General features: G+C 48.5%; 1 protein-coding gene across 6 annotated transcripts in view; it reads left to right on the top strand.

Moving 5' to 3' along the window:
- The window catches only part of LOC144726672 (nuclear factor 1 A-type-like), a 201,501-nt gene that overhangs the window by 20,312 nt on the left and 155,665 nt on the right, over nucleotides 1-25,524 (top strand). For all 6 annotated transcript variants that reach the window (XM_078605446.1, XM_078605449.1, XM_078605447.1 and 3 more), the window contains exon 2: nucleotides 5,518-6,049. In XM_078605446.1, the coding sequence (XP_078461572.1) occupies nucleotides 5,518-6,049 (532 nt within the window). The remainder of the gene's footprint in view (nucleotides 1-5,517; nucleotides 6,050-25,524) is intronic.

The raw sequence follows: 25,524 nt of genomic DNA, 5'->3' as shown, positions 1-25,524 counted from the left end.
TGGCGCACCGACGATCCACGTCGCGCGATCTCGTGTCGGAGCCGCGCTTGGCTTTGGTTTCTGCGGTCGCTGAGAGTTTGTCGGTCCAGGATCGCCTCCCCAGATTTTCGCGAGTATAATTTTATTTTTTATTTTTTTACGAATGGCGAAAGCCGGCCTCGGGTTTTATTTGCGACCTGCGGTTTTCAGCGATTGTCCAAGCCACGCTCTTATTCTTTAAAAAATGTTTTAACGGCGCATTTATTTAATTGTTTCTCAAATTTGCCTGGCATCGGTGTAATACTCCGTTGCTTGGGTTTGCTGATCTTGGCACAGACTTTACTGCTCTGTCTTAATCCAATAAATCTGCACTCTCTTTCCTAGGCCTATTTATTGAATGCCGACTCTGTGTAAAACCAAAACAAATGCCGCTTTGCCTTGCCACTCGTTTCCCGCGCTGGGTGTTTCAAGCGTTGGCGGCCATTATTTTTTGGAAGCGATTTCGCGATTCCGTGCCGGCCGAATGATTTTTTTTGTTGTGCGCTTTATTTTTAAAAATTTACTTGAAGAAATTAAAGAAGGTAAATGCACGTAAGATTGCGGATGATAAGCTATTTAATGGTGCGATAAAAAAAAGAAAATTGCATTTCCAAAGATGCTGATTTTTAAAGAGAGTTTACTGTACGATGCGCCTACGTGCCAAAAACAAATTTCCGCGATTGCAACAATTTGAACATTAAGCCAAACTTATTTTTTTTACATATATAAAATAAAAAAATACACTCTTAAATTATAAAAACTGTAAATAAATCTGGCACGACGTATTTTATATTACATTTCACTTTATTTTTGAAGCTCATTTTTATAAATACAACGCGCGGTTCAACCATTCGCGCTCCGCAATAAACCTGGCAGGCGCGTAAAATTAAAATAAAAAACTCCACATTCCACCGAGAGAGAAAATAATCTCGTAAAAATGTGATTACGTAACGGGCGACCGCGCTAAGTTGAATATTTTTTTAATATAAATAAATGGGCGCTCATTTCTGTACTGTCACCGCATGCCATGTTTGCCAAAAAGTCGACAGGAAGCTTGCGAACTGCCCTCTGCCGGTCTCCCCCTGCGAGGGTCTGTCTTGAGAGACGTTGGTAGCGGACAACGCCTACCCAGGCGCTGCATCTCTGGGCATGGATCGGTCGCATTACCTGCGATCGCCAACGTCTGCCCGCAAGAGTGCATACCTGGTGGCTCTCCGCGAAAATCCTGGAGCCCAGCGTCCACCAAACCTGGCATCGTTGCCCATGCGCTTCATTCATTTAACCTCAATTCAGGATGACCTGCATTTACAATAATAAGTAATATGAGAATTAATTGTACATATTGTACAATTCATATGTATGTATTTTACCGTGCAGTAATAATTATAGTGACGTAAAATCTTACTTTTATAATTACTATAATCACGCTTATGTAATTGTAATGATGTGCGCGAATATCGAAGTTAGTTTTTCTGTATATACATAAAAACTATCCCTTTTATCGAACAAACTTTACAAAACAGCGCAATTATGGAAGCGCCGATTAAAGTAAAAGCAAAACGACAAACACTCGCGCACAAATTTTCACACTCGCAAATGTACGCGAAGCGACGGGCGCAACGTTCGAAGCCCATCGACCTTGGCCGCCGCCGATAACTGGAACGATTCCTCGGGGTTGGCTTTGCCATTTTTTGTTGTTGTTGTTAAAAAGCCGCACTCGGTAGGATGGCTCCTGAGGACGGTGAAACCCCCTCGCCGACGCGGGCTCCGAGCCGATCTCACGATCGCGTCGCCAGCTCTGCCAACGCCGGCGTGGGGCGAACCGCCGTCCTGGGCTACCGCAGGAAAGTGTGCGGATGCGTGGGGAGGCCCCGCATCCCACCACCCCCCCCCCCTCCCGCCGTGATGCATCGGGCCAACTACTAACCGCGATGCGACGACGCAATGGCGAAACAGTGCGAACTTCCAGAACCGGCGCTGTTACTGCTGCCGCTGCTGCTTCGCGAAAACAACAACAACAACAACCACCACCAATAGCAATAAGACAAACGGCTTTTAGTCTTTGCCAACAAATTTTTTTCACCCCCCCCCCCGTAAAAGATACAGTCGCTTAGTTTTCGCTGTTACTCGCCACCCCCCGTACCCCCGTAGATGTGTTCCAAGGTGCATCTATTCGCGTGTTCATCGTAGCGTACAGCAAGATGTGCGTGCATAATACATGACGATCATTGTTTCCGGTATTTATTGATTATTGATATATGTATATATTTTTTTGTCTGCAGCTTAGAATATGAAATAATAGGAACGGATGTATATCCTCATCCGGAGCCTCTTTTGGACAATACGTGCGCCTGAATCGGCTCGCAAATGTTGGAGCCGTCGCCAAGTTTCTAAGGCTCAACCACATTCAATTCCTTATGGGGCCTATTGGTTACCGCTGTGGTTTTGTTGAATGTATTTGTATGGCGTATATATATTTATATATCATTTGTGTATATATTATATATGTTTGCGTGTATATATGGGTGTGTGTAAGTGTGCGGTATGCAATATTTGATGCAAAGATTTTCCGTAACAATACAATAAGCATTTGCCTTTGCTCAACCTCTCTCTTTAGGTAGGTACAGAGGAGAGGAAACGGATCGCAGGTATCTGTGCGATGGGCCTTTTACCACGGCCGCGAACGGGACGCGCAAAGTTGGGGGCGATAAAAACTCTAAATCCACTCAAAATATACTCTTTGTGGGCCCTTGGCGAGGCGCCGAAGGGAGCGTTGAATCTTTTTTGTGCGTTTTTATTTTTTTTTATTTTAAAACTAACCCCCTGTATTCGTAGCCAAGTCGCTCGTGCACATGTGCCAGGGAGCCTTCACAAGCCAAACCCTCACGGCGACGACAAGAGGCACAAGCATGGCCATTTCGCGAAAGAATTTGGGGAAAATTTTAAGCGGGCGAGCTTTCTGGTTCGATCGTACGGCGCACGTATTGCGATCGCAAGCGTATATATGTGTTTTTTTTATGGTAAGCCTTGCTTTTTCGTATAGTGGCAATAAATAATTTGATATAGTTTTTAATATTTGTATTCTATTTACACTTGCATCGCCAATAATTAGTATTCCAAAATGGCCACCAAGCACGGCGCCGTTGTTGCTAGAAATCTGGATGCTGGACAGGGAATGCCGCTAAAAAATATATTTATATATTTTGCACGTTTAAACGTATTTACTGCAACACCAACTGCGGCCAAAAACGCGCCCAACTTTGCGATGTTTCTATAGAGGATATTGGAAAAGCTAATTGTGGACGCCATTTTCTTTTTGTTGTTTAAATGCAGCGCGTGGAATATGGCCGTCATGGACAACGGCGTCCATCTTGTGAACCGCGGCTCGCCTCTGATTGGACAAATCATGCGCTAGACTGGACATCGCTAAAGCGCATGCGCTAAGATTCTTTTTGTTTCGAATTAAAACATTTCTTTCTTTTTCTTGGAAATTCGCGACATCTTTTTCCCATGCTTTCTCCCTTCTTTGAACATTTCCATTTTTTATTCGGCATCGCACCATGGTTTTGGAAAACTCTGCGATCGCGATTGACGACACGGACCTTTTAGCGCAGTTGGTTTGATATAAAAAGCGCTTAATTGGCCAAAAATATTTCGCCAAATGTCACATTTAGCATGGAGATGAGACAGACAAAGTGAGGCGGAGTGAGCGGGAGTGGAAGGGATGGCGGACAAACTGAATTGGAAGTGTTTCTTCTTTTTTTAACAATTGGCACCAAATGTGAACCAACCTGGTTATTATTTCTCCGTCTATTTGTGGATAACGTCAACAAGTAACAGCGGCAGAGACACTTGCCAATTGTGTTTTGGCATCGTAGCTCCGCTCGACGTTCGGTCCGCGTTTGAACAGAAACGAAATAAGTGTTTCGAGAAATGGCAGCAGAGCGACGTGGCGATATGGACAACGTGCACGCGTCTCGATGGGCCTGTGCGTTGTGTTTGTGTTTGCGCAATACGCGAGCAAATGAGTTAGCGTATTTGTTCTTATCCTACAGAGTGTGGCTCCAGTTTTACGGGTTGATGGGTTAATGCCAAATCTCTCCGTCTACTGCTCTGCACTGCCAAAAATTCAAGCCTCTCTTTTATTAGCGTTTTTGTCTGGGGTTTTTTTTAACACACACGTATCTAAAAAAATGGCCAAAAAAATGACGAAAAAAAAAACCTTAAGGATTTGAACGCGACAAACGTGTGTGGCATTTGTCCCGTAAATAAAAAAAACACAAATCATTTGTTGTATCAATGTGATCCATCCACTGTTGGATGAAGGCCTTACCAAGCCGTCGCCATCCCCACGGTCTACCGATGCAGCATATATGTATATTTGACAATTTCGAATCAACTTTATTGTCGCCTTGCCCATGTTTAACAATGTTGCACCACATTTACTGATGCCTATCATTTTTCTTGCCATCTGAGGTTCATAGAGAATTATTTTTGACATCTTTGTTTCAGAAAGCAGGCTTATTGTGTCCGTTATCCCTGTGCGTCGTTACTAATTTCGATTTTACCATCGACGTGTCTCTGAGTTGGACGAACCACTTGGTTTGAGATTGAAGGAGTGATAATAGTGCGCTCATTTTGTGGGTTCTTTTGTTTTTTTTTACTTCCAGTCAAACTAACCATTTAATTCTGAACATACAATTTTATGTTTTGTTTTATACAGGATGATGATGATAATGGAGAGAAACAAATATCTGCGTGCATGTCTGTGTGCGTGTTGTTGGCCCACCCACCCCTTCGTGCGCTGTGCTGGCATTCTGTATAGGCGCTCGCTAACAGCACTCGCCCCGAAAGTCTGTTAAGACGACATGAGGGGGTTCTTTGTCTTTGTGTGAGCGGATGTAATAATGTATGATTGAAGCCGAGAGAAATTGGGTTGAACAATGATACAAAAAAAAAGTTGCTCGTCATCGGTACAAATGTAACGTTGACGGCATTCTCCTTGTTTGTTTGTTTGTTTTCCCGCCTCGTTTCTTTCCTCCCGTTCGCCACAATCACATCTCCCACACCGATGATCATCACCCATTGCGACAAACTGTGCAATAACGATAAACACACGCTTGCGCTCCACAAACAAACAACACACACCACCGGGCTCCTAACCAAACGCACAAACTCGCAACCCACGCCACGCATACTCACAAACCCACGCACACACACACGTATAACCTAAACCTGCGACAATCTCACAACAATCTGTGCCACACGAATGCACACACGCACAAATTGTGACACCTCCCGTCACCAACACCACCTCCACCACCATCATCACCGCTACCATCTCCAACACCACCTCCACCATCATCATCACCGCTACCATCTCCACCAATATCACCCGTGCCAACACAACTACCATTACCACCACCATCACCACCTTCACCACCTTCACCACCTCCACCACCACCGCCACCACCCCTCCCCACCCGGGCGCCCCCGCAGGATGAGTTCCACCCGTTCATCGAGGCGCTGCTGCCGCACGTGCGCGCCTTCGCCTACACGTGGTTCAACCTGCAGGCGCGCAAGCGCAAGTACTTCAAGAAGCACGAGAAGCGCATGTCCAAGGACGAGGAGCGCGCCGTCAAGGACGAGCTGCTGGGCGAGAAGAGCGAGGTGAAGCAGAAGTGGGCCTCGCGGCTGCTCGCCAAGCTGCGCAAGGACATCCGGCCCGAGTTCCGCGAGGACTTCGTGCTCACGGTGACCGGCAAGAAGCCGCCCTGCTGCGTGCTCTCCAACCCCGACCAGAAGGGCAAGATGCGGCGCATCGACTGCCTGCGCCAGGCCGACAAGGTGTGGCGCCTCGACCTGGTCATGGTCATCCTCTTCAAGGGCGTGCCCCTGGAGAGCACGGACGGCGAGCGGCTGGTGAAGTCGCCGCAGTGCGCCAACCCGGGCCTCTGCGTGCAGCCGCACCACATCGGCGTCTCCGTCAAGGAGCTCGACCTCTACCTGGCCTACTTCGTGCACTCGCAAGGTGAGTGGGCGGGCGGGCGGGCGCGTGTGTGGGCGGGTGGGCGGATGAGCGGTTGGGCGAGAGGTGGGTGGGTGAGTGGTTGGGTGAGTGAGCGGATTGAATGGTGGGTGGGTGGGTGGGTGAGCGGATGGGTCCATTGGCCGGTGCGTGCATTGTGGGGGTGTGTTCACAGGCAGGCACGTGGAAGGGTGGGTGAGTTAGTGGACTGGTGGGCAGAGGCGTAGCGAGGGGGGAGCAGGGGGGTACATATGTCCCTGGGCGCCAAGGTAAAGGGGCGCCAAAATGAGGCTTACAACGTTACATAACTTATTGCGGCGGGCGCGGCAGCCTGAAACTACTGCACAAATCTACACCTCAACCTAAAAGTTTATATATCCCGCCACACACAGCCTACATGTCATGTAATTACATTTTGGTACGCGCGCCTATTAAGAACTTACATGGAAGAACGTCCCAAACAACAGACAGGCGCAGTCTTTCAGCCTTAGTCACTGGTCTGTTTTTTGGTGGCAGTAACTACGGCGGCCTATTTTTAGTTCTTATTAGTGACACCACCACGCTCCAGGCGGCTGCAGCAGCCGGAGCAGCCCACGCACGTTCAATTACATCAGCATGGTTTAAACGCCGACTAGCGAACGGAGAGGAAGTGAATCGTTCGTGGCTATTATATTCACCAATCAATAAAGCTGCGTACTGTTTCTGTTGTCTATTATTTACATCATCGAGTTCAAACTCACGAGCTTCGTTTGAGTTAACAAACGGTTTCAACAAGTGGAGAAAGCCAGAAAAACTAAATTTTTATGAAAACAATCCTAGCCACCGCACAGCTTTTACTACATGGAAGGAAGCCGAACGAAGGATAATTGATGGTACTGGAATTGACGCAGTGGTTCAAGCTCAGATTCATTTGGAAAAACAACGTTGGCGAGATATATTGCAAAGAATACTCACCTGTATTAAGTTTCTGGTTTCACAAAATTTGGCACTACGTGGCCATGAGGAAAATTTGAATGCGGATGAGGATTAAAATGTTGGAAAAATTATCGCGCTGATAAAACTCGTTGCGCAGTATGACCCATTGTTAGCAAAACACGTACAGCACGCAGGAGAAAATCCGGGATCAGTTTCTTATTTGTCACCGGAAATCCAGAATGAATTCATCCACATACTTGCGTCGACTGTAAAGAACCAATTGTTGAGTGATATCAGGAAAAACAAGTACTACGGTATCTTACTTGACTCAACTCCTGATCTAAGACATCGGGAACAGCTTTCTCAGGTCATAAGATTTGTGGATGTGGATTTTGAAACTAAAAAAGTAACTGTCAAATATTTTTTTTTAGGTTATATCGATATACATGCAAAAGATGCAGCAAGCCTAGAAAGAGTCATCGTCGAAAGACTTAAATCTGACAACATACCTCAAGCCGACTGTCGGGCACAATGTTATGACAATGCTGCTGTGATGACTGGGCATATATCCGGCCTTCAACAACGAATATGTGACAAAATCACAGAGCATTGTCAGCTGTGACAAGCACAGCTTAAACTTAGCAGGAGTACACTCAGCTAAACAGGATCCACATTTTGTCACATTTTTTGGAACAGTTGAAAGTATATATTTGTTTTTCTCTCGTTCAACAATTCGTTGGGAAGAGTTAAAAAAGATGTGCCCATCACAGTAAAGTGGGAGTCTGAAACATACTGGAGTGCACGATCAGCAGCTGTTGAAGCTATCTATGAAGGACTGGATGAACTACTAGTAGGGCTGCTTGACAAATTATCGGAGGACGTAACTATAACGCCTGAAACCAGAAGCGATGCAGAACAGTTACAGGCATGCGTATTCAATTTTAACTTCATAGTTTTATTACATTTCTAGAATGTCATTCTTGGAAAAATGTATCGTGTTCAGAAGCGCTTACAGGAATTTTTGGAAAACGGGGCATAGATACAACAGGATCCTACTATGAACTTCAAGGAAGCAGCAACTGATCTTGAATCTTTGGAGCATGAATTTGTCAAGCTTCGTGATGATTTGAGCCAAGTTGCTGTAGAAAACGCCAAAACAAGATGCACAGCCTGGGGGATAGATGTGGACAGAAGAAGATGCCAGGAGAACTGGCAAGAGATGCAGGACTTTCAGCAGAAGAAGAAATTGTGCGCGTTATGAAGAGCGTACTTTATCGACTTCAACAGGAGATGTCAACACGGTTTTTACGACTGAAAGACCTGAACACAAAATTTGGATTTCTGCTGGACGTCAAAACTCTTCTAACCGACACAGATGTCGATGCAATTCGTCGAAATTGCACATATTTTGGAAATTTCTATGACACCGACATCAATGGCCACGAACTTTTCACAGAAATTGGAGATTGCAAAATGCTGCTCAGTAACCGGAATGAAGTTCTACCAGAAACTCCTTTGGATCTTCTTAGTTTTATTGTGTTTTATGGAGACGACATATTTCCGAATTTGCGAATTTCACTGCAAATGTTATTAACAATAGCAGTTTCAATTGCAAGCTGTGAGCGGTCGTTCAGCAAATTGAAACTTATTTGGTCGTATTTGCGTGCTTCAATGGGACAAGATCGTCTCAGCGATCTTGCTCTTCTTAGCGTTGAAAGAGAAACATTGGAAAAAACTGATTTTGATTACGTGATTGACCAGTTTGCGACAGTGAAATCAAGAAAAAATAATCTTTTGTAGACTATGTCAACCAGTCTACGACAGTGACTGAGTGAGCCATGTAATATAATTTCTATAAATTTGCTTCTTTAAATACAATGTTTCATTAAAATTTAAATTGTTATTCCTTATTCGATGTAATAGGAAAATGTGATTAAACGGGGGGGGGGGGGGGGGCGCCAATTTTATAGTTCGTCCCCGGGCGCAAAATATCCTAGCTACGCCTCTGCTGGTGGGTGGGTTGGTGAGCGGATTAGTGGGAGGTTGGCAGTTATATGGGTGAGATGGTGTATGGGCGGGCAGATAGATGGGTTGAATAGCTGGCTGATTTGATGGTGGATGGGCAGGTGCGTGGACGGATGGGTGGGTGGGTGGATGGGCAGGATGGTGGTTGGGTGTGCGGGGTATTGGACGGATGCATGGGTGGGAGGGTTTACAGAGGCAGATGGGCGCACGCATGGGCAGATGGGCGCATTGGCTGGTGGATGGGTCGGGTGGATAGGTATGCAGATGTATGATAGGTGGGCACATGGGCTGGTGAATAGGTATGGTCGGTGGCTGTGTGGATTAGCTGGTGGATAGCTGGCAAATGGGTGAATGAGTGGATGGATGACGCAGGTGGATGAGTGGATGGATGAAGCCGATGGATGAGTAGGGAAATGAGTGAGTGGATGAGCGAGTGGGTCTGTGTCTGAATCGGCGGTTCCGCTGGAAGATGGGCGTGGCAGGTAAGTAAGTACGTGCTGGTGGATAGGTGTGCAAATGGGCGGGTTTGCTGGTGGATGGGCGTGGTGGGTGGATGAGTGGGCGGATGAATCTCGGGGTCTCCACAGCTTCTGTTTTACGCTGACATTCATTGTTGTAGTCGACATTCATTGCTGCTGCTGCTGTTTTGGTTGAATAAGGAAAGTGTTCTCGTTGGTGCAATTATTGTATTCTTTTATTTCCTCTTTTCCTGTTATCGTTGTTGTTGATTTAAAAATGCTATTTTTTTACGGTTGTATTTTTTACGAATCAATATACTTTCCGTGTTCATTCCATTCATGTATTATTATATTTTAAGCATAATTCATTTCATAACTGTTTGCAATGTACAGTCATATTTATACAAAGAACACACGAGGTTTACACACACACACGTGTATTGTATTCCTGATTATATAATCACATACAGTAAGTAACATGAATCCATTTCGTTAAGAAAATCTACGTGAAAAAAGGAAAACCTCACGAATTAGGACACATTTTATTGTTAGCGTCAAAATTGAATCTCAAAAACATCGGTGAGCTTTTATCTCGCTGTCTTCGGCGAAACAAAAAAAGTGCCCCCTTATAACCCCAACTTTACGCATGTGTACGCACAAGGCCAGCGTTAGCTGTGCGGTCGGACGGACGCATCTCGCCACCTCCGATCGCAAATTCGAATCCTGGGACGTGAGATGGGGGGGGGAGGTGTCAACTTGGCCCATCATCCCATCTGGAGTGGGGGTCGATAAAATGATTACCGCCTTTGTGAGAAGTCAACAATGTCTGTCCTATGCATTTACTCGCCGCTGCCATGGGAACATGGAATTCCCGCCATTGGTTAGCATTGTACGCAGGAGACGAGTGCTTAGCCATTATCTGGTGAGCAGCGAAACCACGTGGCCTCTTTGTGATTGTCCATCCACATCACTACACGCTTTCCTTTAGCAACGCAACGGCATCGAAAATGTTAATACATATCTTCGATTGATGCTCCGTTTGCTAACTAGATCAGCACCATTGGTACTTTTATCCCGGGGAAAAAAACATATCTACACACTGGCATCATTGATGAATGTTTTTTTACAATTGTTTCATCAATTGAGTAGCAGGGTTGGATCAATGTATGACACGCAGTAGATTGTTCATTGATAGACCAATAATACCCCATTTTAAGTTTTGCATTGAATTCTTCATCGAAACAGATGAAAAATCATTGTCCATATTTTCTATTCATCGTCATTGGGCCGGCATCAGTGGTTCACATTGCCAGTCGTTTCTCCATCAATGCAGCAGCATTATTGATCCACGATTCACATCAATTCCCTATGAATTATCATGACAAACTTGATCGATACGTGTTAATTCTATGTCATTTGGCAACGTTCTTGATAACAGACAATAACTCCTTTGTCAAGAACGTTGCGGCTTTAAAAAAAAATGCAATAGCCAACGTTTCAGGCAGCGATCCTTCTTCATGGCGCATGCTATTGATTTATTTAACCTTTTAAAGCCATGGTGTTAGTGACAAATGTGAATGTTGTTGTTGTGCACTGCCAATGCAAGAGCAGCAGCATCACCCATAATATAGTCTTTATTTTATTATTATTGATATTAATTTTACATTGACTCTCTATCAACAGAACAGTCATTACTCTCAATTGATGAAGTATTAATAAAGTAGCTACCGATTCTACCGATATATCTGGATCACTGAAATATTGTCCAATAGATTCCCGAGTATTATCAGCAAAATCAGTGTCCAATACGTTCCTTATATTTTTCATCAAAATGGAAGAGGCATCGACCCACTTTTCCAGTTGCTTCTCTGCGTCAATAGGCGAGCGTCGCTGATACAGTGCCATTGTGAGCGTGCGTGCGTGCGAGCACGCGCGCGATCGCGGCTGTGCACGTACGTGCTATGCGGATACACGTGGATCCAGTGGGGGTATCTAACGCTCGCTGTGCAACCACCCTCGTGCCCGGGAACAACGAATAAAACACAAACTGAAATGTAACTTTTTTGCACCGCGCGGCCCGGGCCACGACATATGCACAAACCACGACACTGCCGAGCGCAGACGCCCCGAGCACTCCGTGGCAAACCCGCTCCGTTGTTGGCACAGCAGTTGTCTTGGAGCGCCGCGAAGCCTCGGCAGGCTTTTGCTCATTGGCCGCGCGTGACGCGTGGATCGCGTGTACGCTCGCGTTCGGGTTCGATGCGAGTATCCGTCGCTCCTCGCATCGCAAGTAGTGATCGTTCGTAACGGCGATCAACACGCCACTCGCCGCTGGCAGCGATCGCTCTCGACATGATCGCCGCTTGCAGCGGTGATGCAAGTGTGTGTATATATCATACGATATGATTTCAAAAAGTTTTGCTGGCTGGCTGCGTGTTATCTATTTCTTCTCTCTTACTACTATCCTATGTCATATAATGGTAACGTCTAGAGGACGATCACGTCCAGAGGGAGGGATGTACGGCGGTAACGTCTTAAGTACTTGCAGGTTGCTAGTATCTACATGCTATTTAATTATGTACTTATTTACGTATTTACTTGTACACTTGTATGCGTATGATTGTATGTGTGTGTGTGCGTCTTTGTATGTGCAGTATACACATATCCGTCTGTGCCTAACAAGTACACCACTATGAGCTATGAGGATAAATGGGGAATCTCCCTTATTTTGGATGTGTTTTTTTTTTTACACAATTGTCTACATTTACAATACGCAACATGATATACGGTTGATTTTCATTTCTCGTGATTTTCGTAGTATGTCAAAATTTTGAATCGTCTGTTACATTTAAAAGTAGGCCTTGCAACGACGATAACCTGTTTCTTAGTGTTCGCTGAGGGTATATATATCTATATACTGTATATATGTAAATACATTTAATCTATTCATCTGCATATTTGTGCTTGTCTGTTCAAGTCTGTGCGAGTGCGTGCGTGCGTGCGTGCGTGCGCGCGGAGAACTACGACACGTGCATCATTTCGCCACCATCCTAGCGACCCGCTTGCAATTCCTGGCCAAGTATTGCCACCAGACCTGGACGTCGCCTCCCCCTAGGTCGACTCAGCCTTAACTGAGTACCTGTTGCATCATGCGAAAAACAACAAGCAGCAGCAGCACCCCCGGTGTGCACCGTGCCTGCCTTAATGGGCGCTCCCCAACACCACTTTTACCCAGATAGCCGATGTTGTTAAACCGAGGATCGTTTCCTCGTTAGCGTTGCACGCCGACCGTTTCAGGAAAGTGAAGTGGGATTGGGCAGACCGACGGTGGAGCGGCAACCAAAGGAGGGGTGGCGACCAACCTCCTTTGGCGTCATTCCGTTGAGTGCAACTCAACGCGGCTCGTGCCATGGAGCCAGACGGATCGCCGTGCCGCGCCGCATGACCATGAGAGACGGTGGCGGCGGCTTAGGGGGAGGCCCTTCGTCCAGCAGCGGATGGAGCACGGCTGATGGTGACCCGTCATAGAGGTATTTTTTTTGGGTTAGATAGCGTAAATATAAATGTGTTGGTAAACCCGCCACCACCCGACACAGCCAATTTGTAAGGTTTGTAAACAAACATGCCGATTAGTTACTTGTTCAGCACACCCGGTGTATTGGAGAGTAAACCCACAACATTTACGATTCGAGCACGACGTTTTGCCGGTAATTGCAACCAGCCTCATCAGGCGACAGCCAGAGTTGTGGAGAAATCCTCCTAGTTTCGGTCTTAAATAGAGGGGGCTAACGATGACTATGATGACGACGATGATGTCGATAGTGACGACGATGATGTGAACCCCTCCCCACCGTGGAGGTTCTTCGGCACGCGAAGCCACGGTGCTGGCTGGCGCGCCGGCTCATCTCCGCCAAAAGCCGCATCTTCAAGTCGGCTGCGGTAAAATTCCGCCGGCTAAAACAAAAGCATAGCAATAAACCCCCACCCCCCCCGCCCCCACATCATGCCACCTTTCTCTGGGCATGCACCAGGCCACCGTTCGTGATGCGAGTTGGCACCGCAATCACGGCGTACCCCACACACGCCGCCCTCCCCCCCCCCCCGCCGCCCATACCCGCCGCAAACGGACGCTCGCACCGCATTAAAAAGGTTCTTTGTGTCTCGGCGCTCAAAATCAATGCTCTCAGTGTCTCCGCTCTCTGATGGACAGATGACCTTTATTCGTGAGCAGGTAAGAGCTCACTGGTTGGATAAAGGCACACTCGGCCGTGCGGTGACTTCATCCAGCAGTGGATTGACAGAGGGTGGGGAACAAATCAAATAGAGCTCACGAGGAGACCAGTTTTTATATCCATATATATGTGCAGGGAGACCAGTGTTTTTATAAAATACAGCAAATCCCATCAACTCAAAGCGGCGTTCGTCTGCACTCGCTGCTGCATGCCAGTGGTGGAAATTCCACAAATCCTTGGACGGGAGCTCGCTTGAACACACCGCAAACCGTTGCTGGCTTCCTACAAAGCGGTACCCATTGCGTTTTCTTGGAAGACGACGATCGTGACGATGGGCTAAGTTGCGCGTTGCCCTCTAACCACGCCTTGGAATTTCCGTCTTCTCGCTGGCAAGCCCGATCGCCGTCGCGCGACATCGGAACCCCCGGGTCTATGCCGACGGCGGGGTCCAAGGTCTGGGAGGACCGTAGGCGATGGCCTCGCCTCTCTCCCACCGCCGCCACTGGAACGACACGATTTCTGGCGACATTTCTATTGGCTGCCGCTCGCGATCGGCCGCGACGCCGAGTCAACGTTTCCAGAGCGATCGCACGTCGGGATTCCCGGTTCCTCTCCTGCCTTTCCCTCGGGATGAGCACAGAATCTAAAGCTGCGGTTCCCATCCTGGGGTTCACAGACGCCCCGTCCTCTCATTGCACATTGCACAACTGGCTAGGTCGGTCAACAGCGAGCGAGTTAATGACTGTTACGGCTTTTTGATTAACATTTGACAGCGCTTTCAGAGTAGTTTTACTTGAGAAACTATATTATTTCTGCGCGGCGCTCTGCGATATTTTGTTGACGGGTGATGGCGGCGGCGGCGTCAGCGGCCCGCATGCACGCGGGTCAGGAAGCTCGGGGTCCTCCAGCGCCGCACGACCGTCGGGCGTCGTTCTATCGTCGTAGCGGAGCTCCCGCGGCTTTCGACGAAGCTTCGCGACGACGAGATCGCGCGTCCGCGAGCCGCGCCGCTTGTCGGTGTGCCAACGTGCAAGGGTCGGCGAAGCCTTGTTTGTTTTCTCTCCCTCCCTCCTCTCCCCGTTGGGCAAGCCGGCGAGAGGCTCTCCAAGCCACGAGCCACACGCACCCGCGGCCCGTCGCGAGGGAATGCACAGGGCCGGGATAATCCTTCTCCTCCCGCGCTGCCCAGGTGGCCGCGCCAGCGATGGACGATGCATTCGCGCGTGCAACAAAAATTAAATTGTCCCCGATTGAGGAAATGTAATTGAAGTGAAAACTTAAAGGAGTTCTAAAAGGATCGGGCGAATAAGAGCTATGAATATAAATGTTTATTTTTTTTCTAGAGCGTCATCGTTCACGCAGATTGCATCTCGACAACGCCGTAGACTTTGCAACGCGCGCCGTTTTTCGCACGGAGGGCTCCGGAAACCACGGGCAAGCGGTGAAGGCGGCCAGAACCGGTGGCAAGAGATTGCCCAAGCTCTGTTGTCCTACACTGATGTTTTACAAATTCCATTGTTCAACTGGCAGTGAGTTATTGTTTGGTGACACTGCAAGTGCAGTGTTGCCCAGTGGAGTTAATTTTGATGCAGCAACGGAGGACTAGGTTTTGACTCTATACACCCCACCGCCCATTTAGCAATTACAAGAACGCTCGTTTTAGTTTTATACGCACATACGTATGTGTGCAGCGTAATGTGCAGTGAAACATTTCGGTTTTGCACGAGTCTCATTTTTAGACTTTGAATATCGTAACTTGAAGTGAGTTGCGTTGATTCCCAGCCACGGCTGTAACAGCGCTTGTCTGCCTGCTTCATCCACCCACACTGACCAGCGTGGTGAAGTATGGTCAAACGAACGCCTCCCCCCCCCCACCATATAACCGGAACAGAGAGGCTTTCATCCAGGAATATATTGACAGAGCGCTGTAAATTGCAATGCGTTATTTTCATATGACGATGACGCAATTGTGCAAAAATACTTTATTTAAGTCGTCTATTTTGCAAAAAAATTTCTACTGCAAAGTGTGAGTCTGTGCAAGCCCTGCACGTGGGTTACATTAGTTTTACATGTGCCTTATATTAAATACCTACTCGTATATCAAGGGTGTTTTTTTTGTTCCTATGGATAAACTGGTCCCCACCAAACGAGTGTAGAATTTGCACCACTGTGCGTGACTTCCAGCACAAGCGCGTATGGCGCTATGTATATATATACAAAATATTTAATTTTGTACATCTCCTTTGTCAATCCACTGCTGGATGAACGCCTCTGCGCGTCACGCGGCGTCACCTGTGGGAGTTCATTTGACCATGCTTCACTAGGCGGGACGGTGTGGGTTTTTTGGCGAAAGGGGCGTGCCCAACAAGATAATTTCAGATGTCACTCACCACGGCTGCTATACACGCCGCCAGGAATCAAACTCAAGGTCTCGGGCTTCATCACGCACCGCGCTAACCGCAGCGCTCCCGCTGCCGCCGCAATACTTTACACGTGATTTCATCAAAATCTCCGTGTAATGCACTGTGCCGTATATCGTGCCAACGTCTTTCTTGGGCGGTGCTTTGCATTTACTTTGCAAAAAAAAATAAATCCTCTCCCAATTACATTCCGATCGTGCTATTGGCGTCCCGTTGTCGAGAAACGGAGACATTCCCATTCGTGGCTCCCCGCGGGTGAGCGGGCGAGTTGGGGAGCGGGTGGGTGAGCGGGTGAGCGGGCGGGCGAGCGGGTGAGCGAGCGGGCGGGCGGGCGAGCGAGCGGGCGGGTGAGCGAGCGGGCGGGCGGGCGAGCGGGCGGGTGAGCGAGCGGGCGGGCGGGCGCGTAAGCGAGCGGGTAAGGAGTGGGTGAGCAGGCGGGCGGGCGGGCGGGCGATCGAGCGAGCGAGCAGTATAACGTCATCTCTGCGCTGGTTCGAGTGGCACCATGGTGAGGGCACGAGAGAGGGATCCGCGATGGAAGTTGCTTCGGGGTGGCGCCCTCTTTGCCCACACTGGGCGGCACGCCTTCGGCTTTCCGCCGCAGAAGGTTGTTCGCCGTGCGTCAGTCGGTCGAGTCGATCCACCCAAAATGTGAGTGGGACAATGCAGATTCAACCCCGTAGATTTTTTTTTACTGGTAGGAACCACCTGGTTCCACCCAAGCCCACAGGGGATTATTGTGTCCGTCTGTCCGTCCGTCGTGCATCCAAAAATGGGAAGAGTGGGGCTGGGTGGAGAGGGGAGGGTGGGGAGGCGCTGGGTGGGGAGGGTGGGGAGGGGCTGGGTGGGGCTGGGTGGGGGTGGGAGGGGTGGGGCTGGCTGGGGAGGGGCTGGTCACCCCGTGGTGCCCTTATAAAACTCAACGTTTAACCTACTCACGCCGGCTTGTGCCCGCCCTCACAGTCGGCCATATTTGCGGAATACACCACGCCGCCGTTGACCCTGGCCATTGACCGAGCAACCCAACGTTCCTACCAGCTCCCTCCGCAGGAATGTGTTTTGTGCAGTCATCGGGTGGCCAGGCCGAGACCAGCGACTCACTGCTACTCGACAACTCAGTTTAGGCACCGGTGGCTGAAACCTGGATTTGAACCCGGGTCCACCATTCATGATTCAGTCCATTGTGAGCCTTGGAAAGTCAGCGGAGGCATTGAAGACGGCCGCTCATCTTTTCCCGCGGCTGCGCTTTGACTATCAGTTCTGGACGTGGACTTTTGCATTGCTTTACAAGAATGAGAAGTGGTTTCGTGCTCTGAACCCGGCCATTATGAACCCTCCTGAGACGCCCAGTCCGCCTCCTCTCGGGAGTTTTTCCGAAGCGGCAACCTTGGCTGGCAGGACGAGCTCCCATTAGCTGCCATCCTCTGCCACTGACATCAGACGCGCGAGGGAGGACCGCTCCTCCAGCGCCGTGGCATAGCTAATCGAGTATGCAGGCAGCGCAATTGCCCACGGGGCCGGAAGGGCCCCCCCTTCCCCCCCGGGCAGTTGGCTACGAAGAGACGGAAACTTGGACAGCCCCCCCCCCCCCCGTTTCGTTCCCTGCACCAGGGCCCATGCCAGCACCACGCCACGCTCCGCGGAGAAATTTCCGTAACGGCGCTCACGTGCCGCCGAGCGCCCCTTCCTTTCTTCGGGAGCGCCGTCGTCCCTCTCGCACGCGGGCTTTGCCGTGCTGCCTCGAGAGGTTGGGTGTCGACCTTTTGCAACCTAGCACGAGGAAGGAAGCGACGGCAGGGTGCGGCGGCGTTCGAGACGACAGAATTGGTGGTAATGACATCGTGATCTTGAACTCGACTCGGACTGATTCACCGCCAAGAACTTTCTGCCAGGGTAAATAGCCGTCACAGCAGCTCTTTGCCAACCGACTGGTGACTAAAGGTGTATGTACTGTATGCAAATTTCCTGTTGTTTCACTGGCACTTATTTACTTTGCCCTAGACTTTGCCAAAGAGGTGCTTTACCGGAGCGTGCGTGCGTGTGCGTTTCGACTCGGTGGGGAACGGTAGCGTAGCGGTTAGCGCGCTGCGCTACGAACCCGGCGTCCCGAGTTCGATTCCCGTTCACGGCCAACACCAGTGACGATTATCTGAACTGGTCATGGGCCTCCCCTAGGTCGACTCAGCCTCAAATGCGTACCTGGTGTGGTGTGTAGACATCGCCACTGGAGAGACAAAGGTGGCCGGGGTGGTGCTGGCCACCCAGCCCCTTCGTGTGCCGCGCCGGCCTTCATAGGTGCTCGCTGACAGCACTTTGCCCAAAGGTCTATCAAGGCTATATGGGGGATCTTTGGCTTTACATTCAAGTCTGTGAAAGATGAGAAAATCCACCCTAACTGAGGAATGGATGCAGGCCCGGAGACAACAGCTTGGCAGAGAAGTAACAAAACAAATATCTGCCAGACTTGGTGCGTTATACAAAACAACCAAGTCGGTCACAATTACTCAACTTCATCTTACGGTGACTTTAGATAAGAGGACCACAATGCAGTTCTGCAGGAACTATTTACGGCGAGGACACTTGTGCCAGTCACCGGGGTGGTCGTGCAGTGCGTTCACCACGACTCCACCACTCCACCAACACGTGCTGATGCATTGCAGGAGTGTGTTCATGGCAGAGGTCGCAACCGGGTACCCGATACCCGTACCCTACCCGATACCCGGCTACCCGTACCCGGCCGGGTACCGGTACGGGTAAGGAATCAAAACCCGTTTGCGACCTCTGGTTCATGGCGTATATTAACGTGCGTATCAGGCTACACAGAAAATCTTTGTCTTCTTAACCAACTAACCTTTTTTTTATTTTACCAGGTAAGTCCCCACTGAGCTATGAGGCTCTTTTTCAGAAGCGCCCTCGCGATCACAAATGATAGCGCAAAAAAGTGGGCTCATCGTGTGGAAATACACGCACGTTTCAATTCCACACGAGCACAGAGAGAACATGCGATCTCCAAATATATAATAGGTGCTCACCAACTGCACTTGTCCTAAGAGTCTGTTAAAGGCTATATGATTGGGGGATCTTTGTCTTTTTGTATTCTGTATATTGTATATCATAACAAACAATTGCATACTTAGGAGCCATGTGTACTCTCCACGTGTATATACCTTACGCTGTTTCGTATGTGTCTTTCATTATTATTTTGTCATGTAACAATGATAAGTAAAAACTTGTTAATTGTGTTACACACACAAGAATGCAGACCCGTGTAATCTTACTGGTTAAATTTGGCTTCCTATCAAAGCAGACAATTACCATATTTTCCGGATAATAAGATGCACTGAAAAGTAATAAACATTTCCACAAACTTGTGGCCGCACACCCAACAGGGAAGAGGTGCGCAGTAATCCAGACAATACGGTATACGCTCCTCCTGTTTGTATAACCATTATTTCAAAAACGTCTTTGGCCACGTTTCAACTTGACATGTGTAAGCGTTCTTGTGCCCCCTCTCTTACCTTTTACATTTATGGGGAGCGCTCATGAAATAGACCCTACGGCGTGTGTTAACAATGGTGCGCCTTGCGGAGAGAGCAGCTTCTATTGGCCAGAGCCGCGTGCGTTGTGCAATAGTCCCTGGCGTTACATAAGAAAGTGAAATATGCACAATTGCCATTCTCTAAGGCCGCTGGTTCACCTCTGTGGGAAGTTCTCATTGGGCGGTCGCGGTGGGTGGTTCCGATGGTTTATATGTTACGTGACTTGATCAATCGGAGCCCATCAGCTGTTGTTTATCCACTGCTGGATGAGATACCTACCGTGCCATTGTCAGCCGTCATATAGTCATGCGATGCCACGCTGCCTAGATATTTCTAGGAAATGCCCATGAAATGTCACAGTTTAAGTCCCCTCCCCCCCTCCATCCACCAAAGGCTTAAAGTGTTTCTCATAAACGTACGCACATTTTACGGTATCCTATAGATTAGTTGTGGCTTCGAACATTTCTGAATTTTAGGAACACTTTCGTGTCTATATTTTTCCGATTTTCGGATAACTTCAGTAATGTACTAACGTGTAACGTGCCTTCGTGCTTACGATAGCGATTTCGCCCGACGAAACACGGCCTCGGCTTTGGCAGTAAAGAAGCGGAGTCGCATTAGTGATGTCATATCCAATGTTTGGACCGCTCCGAAACAGAACAACATTCGGAGCGTCGGAAATGTTCATATCTTGGCCTGATTTTTGGATTTTTATTTATTTAAATTTTTAAAATGTGGAGGAAATCTGCAGTATGTACTCCAAAGACACGCACACACATGGCGAGTGATTCAAATTGTAATGATGGTCTGGAAGAGCTCGGGAGTCGCTATTTTTTTCCACGAATATCGTAGGGCCCCTGCTTATAATGATAAAAATATGAAAAGTAAAAAAAAAGACATTAATTTGAGGGCTCACCCACAATTGCACTCGAGAATCGTTGAACATTTTTGTTTTTGAACCTAAGCCGAGGAATGTTTGCGTCTGGAGGTTTTGAACGGTGATGAATCCAAACATGACATCAGATTTAAATGAGGGGAAAACCAAAATTACCGAATTTTGGCCCACCCACAGCCTCCAAAGAAATTGGCAGCAATCATTTGTTCAACTCTCTTATTTTTTTAAAAGCTAGGCCTGTATGATATTTGGCATTTGGAGTTTTAAATAGTCCTGAAATGAAGAAGAAAACAATTTAAATCAACATATTGGCTTCGCTACATTGAGCCGGCTCCTTTTACGTGTTTTGTTTGCTTTTGCGTTTGTTAAACTTTTTGAGAAATGGTGATAAATCCAAATAATAATTTTGTAATGAATGCCTCTGGTGCCTTTTGGAAGAGTGTGATGCGACTAAAGCCAGTAGAAAACTACCAGCTACTACCACTATACAACAACAATCACCATTCGCCACAAAGTGGCGGTGATGTCACCACGGCGATTGTGCCAGGCCATGTGCACTTTAAGGCCACCCGCTGGCAGGAGGTCACCGGACAGACCCAGGTGCCATGGGTTGACTGACTGAGATGACTGGTCGATGCACCACCAGTTTAAAAAAATTCAACCTCGTATACACACACACATACATATGTGTGTACATGCCTGCAAAACAAAGACAAAGATCCCCCATATAACCTTAACAGACTGTTGGAGGCAAGTGCTATTAGCGAGCACCTAGAAAGGCCGGCACGGCACACGAGGAGACGGGTGGCCAGCACCGCGCTCGACCAGCTTTGTCTCCCTAGCGACGATGTTTACACACCGCGCCAGGTACTCATTTAAGGCTGAGTCGACCTTGGGGAGGCCCAGGACTGGTTCAAATAATCGTCACTGGTGTTGGCCGTGAACGGGAATCGAACTTGGGTCGCAGGGTGCGTAGCACAGCGTAGCGCTAACCACCACTACACTACCGCTCCCCGTGTACATGCCTACACACACACACATGCTCACACACGGAAGCACGTACACGCTTATACTCAAGCGTGTACTCATGAAACAGCCTACGCAGGTTGTTGGGCCGAATGCTGTTAGCACGGCACACACACAGCGAGTGTGGTGTGGCCAGCAAGGGGCCCGGGCCACGCCATGCACGCGCACGCAGTTTTTGCTGGGATGGATCCCCGCCTCTATGCGTTCGATGCGTTATTGGCGGCTGTAAAATTTCATAGTTTTATTGCGGTGGTGCCGTCGCCCGCCCGTCCCGCGCCACGTCACCAGCGCGACGTGGACTCGCTCGTCCCGCGAACGTTGCGGTGGCATCCTTTGGTTTCCCGTTCTCCGTTCCAACAGTCGCCCTTCCGCGCAAGCGCGGAAGGGCGACTGTTGGAACGGATGCGTCTATGGGTCTCTGTGTGGTGAGTCTATGGTTCTCTGTGTGGTGAGTCTGTGGGTCTCTGTGTGGTGAGGATATGGGTCTCTGTGTGGTGTGTCTATGGGTGTGTGTGATGCGTCTATGGGTCTCTGTGTGGTGAGTCTATGGTTCTCTGTGTGGTGAGTCTATGGGTCTCTGTGTGATGAGTCTATGGGTCTCTGTGTGATGAGTCTATGGGTCTCTGTGTGATGAGTTTATGGGTCTCTGTGTGGTGAGTCTATGGGTCTCTGTGTGATGAGTCTATTGGTTTCTGTGTGATGAGTCTATGGGTCTCTGTGTGGTGAGTCTATGGGTCTCTGTGTGGTGAGTCTATGGGTGTGTTTGGTGAGTCTATGGGTGTGTGTGATGAGTTTATGGCTGTGTGTGATGAGTCTATGGGTTTCTGTGTGGTGAGTCTATTGGTTGTTGTGTGATGAGTCCATGGGTGTGTGTGATGATTCTATGGGTCTCTGTGTGGTGAGTCTATGGGTCTCTGTGTGATGAGTCTATGGGTCTCTGTGTGGTGAGTCTATGGGTCTCTGTGCGATGAGTCTATGGGTCTCTCTGCGATGAGTCTATGGGTCTCTGTGTGGTGAGTCTATGGGTCTCTGTGTGATGAGTCTATGGGTCTCTGTGGTGAGTCTATGGGTCTCTGTGCGATGAGTCTATGGGTCTCTCTGCGATGAGTCTATGGGTCTCTGTGTGGTGAGTCTATGGGTCTCTGTGTGATGAGTCTATGGGTCTCTGTGGTGAGTCTATGGGTCTGTGTGTGGTGAGTCTATGGGTCTCTGTGCAATGAGTCTATGGGTTTCTATGGGGTGTGTGTGTGATGAGTCTGTGTGATGAGACGGTCACTGCACCACGCGCTTTCAGGTGCGCTTCTGCGGCTGTCTGGAACGCTCTTCCTTCCAATATTATGAAGCCACTGGGGCTATGCACTTTAAGTCATCGAGATAAAAAATACATTTCTTTACAACTGATTTTTGTGTTTAGTTTGTTGTCTCCCCTCCTCACTGCGCCTCTGATTCGTACAGTTGTCTACGTATGGTGCGAAAAAAGTTCAACATACATCCTACCGGCTTAGACTTGGCGGTGGCAACTACTGATGCATGTTGAACTTCTTTCACACCGTACGTAGCCAATCGCGCTAATCGGAGGCTCGACGGAACTTTAGACGCAACATATCCCCAACGAGGTCGATCGAACAGGTGACCTTTGGTTGACCTTTTGTCGATGGCACCTTAGTGGATCGCACCTGGGCGCCAGAGCCAAAGGTCGTTCGTCTCGCCCGCTCAGCCTATGGCGGGCGCCAGACCATCCGTCGAGCGATCACCGCTGACAACTTCCCAAAAAGGCAAAGCAGTTTCGTTCTGAAACGGGCATCGAGGGGTTTGCTCGTCTCCTATTGGCGGCACTGAGCCAGTGCTGGAAATTCCACATTCCTATGGCGGGGGTATGTTTCTCCAAGGGTCAACCACTGTCGACCCGATGAGTGTTTTGCAATTGGGAGAAAAAACTGTCGTACCCGAGGGAAAATCCACCACACATATGAAGTTGTAATGAACAGAGCTCCGCATAGATGCATTCATGAATCCATTGCTGTTCTGCCATCCTCTGGCCACCTGTATGTACTACATTCATTACATATATTGCATGCAGTGTGTGTAAATATTACGTGCGATTACTAATTTCAAAATATGAAAGTGCCACGGAGGGAAGTGACAGGATGGTTTTTCAGGGTTATTAAAATTTGTTTACCCAAGTGCACATTCATTTTCAAACGTCTGAACTTTTCTATAAGAATCATATTTACATAATTATACGGATCACTTTTGAATGACTACTCTTTAAAGATAATAAAAAAAATCAACTGGAATTTGACAGGAAAAGCATATTCAGACAGCATTGGGGAATCCGCATTAAATAAGTAAGCATTGCACTTAATAGCCTCATACAAACTCAGTTGTGGTCCATATAGCATCTAAACGCAACCACATCTCAAGGCCCCTGGACAGAAATATGTTTTTATTATATCAAGAACGGCAGTCGGTCATTGGTTATCCACGTGAATCTATGGTTCTCTGTGTACCTATAGGTATTTATGCGAGCCTATGGGTCTCTATTGCAGTTTATGGCTCTCTGTGACTCTATGGGTCTCTTTGTCAGTCTTTGGGTCTCGATGCAAGTCTATAGTTCTCTGTTAATCTGTGGATCTCTATGTGAGTTTATTGCACTGTGAGTCTATGGATCTCTGTAAGTCTGGGTCTCTGTGTGAGTCTATGTTTCGAAGTATGTGTCTCTATGTAAGTCTGTGGGTCTCTATATGAGGCTATGGGTCTCTGTGGGTCTCTACGTGTGTCTATGTGTATCTCTGTGAGCCTATGTGGGTGTCTTTATGAGTCTACAAAACATCCTTCAGATTTGTATGGCATATGGCCGCCTCCAGCCCCCTGTATAGTAAGAAGTGGGCATATTTATTGTATCGAGAGAAAAAGGCACTCGGGCAAAGGAAGAGGGAAGAATAGAGGATCTTGAACCGCGACTTGACGGGGGACATTGAAATTTAACAATGTAGAAACTTTTTATTTTGCCTTTAATATATTTTTTGTCCCTCTCGATGAAGTGCAACTTTCCCGCTGTTTCCTCATCCGGAGTCAAGGTCGCGGGGAGGGGGTGGCGAGAGTCGTGATCCTCTTAGTGCCCCCCACTCTCCTCCCACCCCCCCTCTGGGGGAGCGATGGAAGCGAGAGAGGAGGGATAGAGAGAGAAGGGAGAGAAGGGATAGAGAGGGAAAAGAGATAGAGAGAGAGAAGAGAAAGGTGGAGAGAGAGGAAAAAAAACGGCAAACGCGGCAAAAAGCACGAACCAGAATATGTATTCGTACTGGAGGAATCCGATGAGCTGTAAAGCTCTTTTTAGCAGATATCCAGTCAGGGCGGCTCAGAACGTTGCAACAACAAACAACAGGTAAGACGCGATGGGAGTGCAGAGTATAGGGAAGGTTTCGGAAAGAAACTTGCTCCCAACATTTGCACAAGCGCGTGATTGTGCGTGCGTGTGGCACTGCGGGGAGCGGTAGTCTAGCGGTTAGCGCGCTGCGCTATGAACCTGGCGACCCGGGTTCGATTCCCGCTCACGGCTAACACCAGTGACGATTATCTGAACCGGTCCCGGGCCTCCCCTAGGTCGACTCAGCCTTAAATGAGTACCTGGTGCGGTGTGTAAACATCGCCACTGGGGAGACAAAGGCGGTCGGGCGTGGTGCTGACCACCCACCCCCTCGTGTACCGTTCCGGCCTTCATAGGTGCTCGCTAACAGCACTTGCCCCTACAGTCTGTTAAGGCTATACGGGGGATCTTTGTCTTTATCTTTGTCTCCCCGTGTGTGTATGTACCCACGTGTGTACGTGACTGTGTACGTGCAGCGGTTAGCGTGCTGCGCCACGACCCCGACGACCAAAGTTCGATTCCCGCTCACGGCCACCAACACCATTGACGATTATGTTAACTGGTCCCGTACCTCAAATGAGTGCCTGCTGGGATGTGC

Source organism: Lampetra planeri, chromosome 24 (genome assembly GCF_965212315.1).
Source record: "Lampetra planeri chromosome 24, kcLamPlan1.2.h2, whole genome shotgun sequence".
NCBI lineage: Eukaryota > Metazoa > Chordata > Hyperoartia > Petromyzontiformes > Petromyzontidae > Lampetra > Lampetra planeri.
This window is presented reverse-complemented; position numbering and strand designations above follow the sequence as displayed.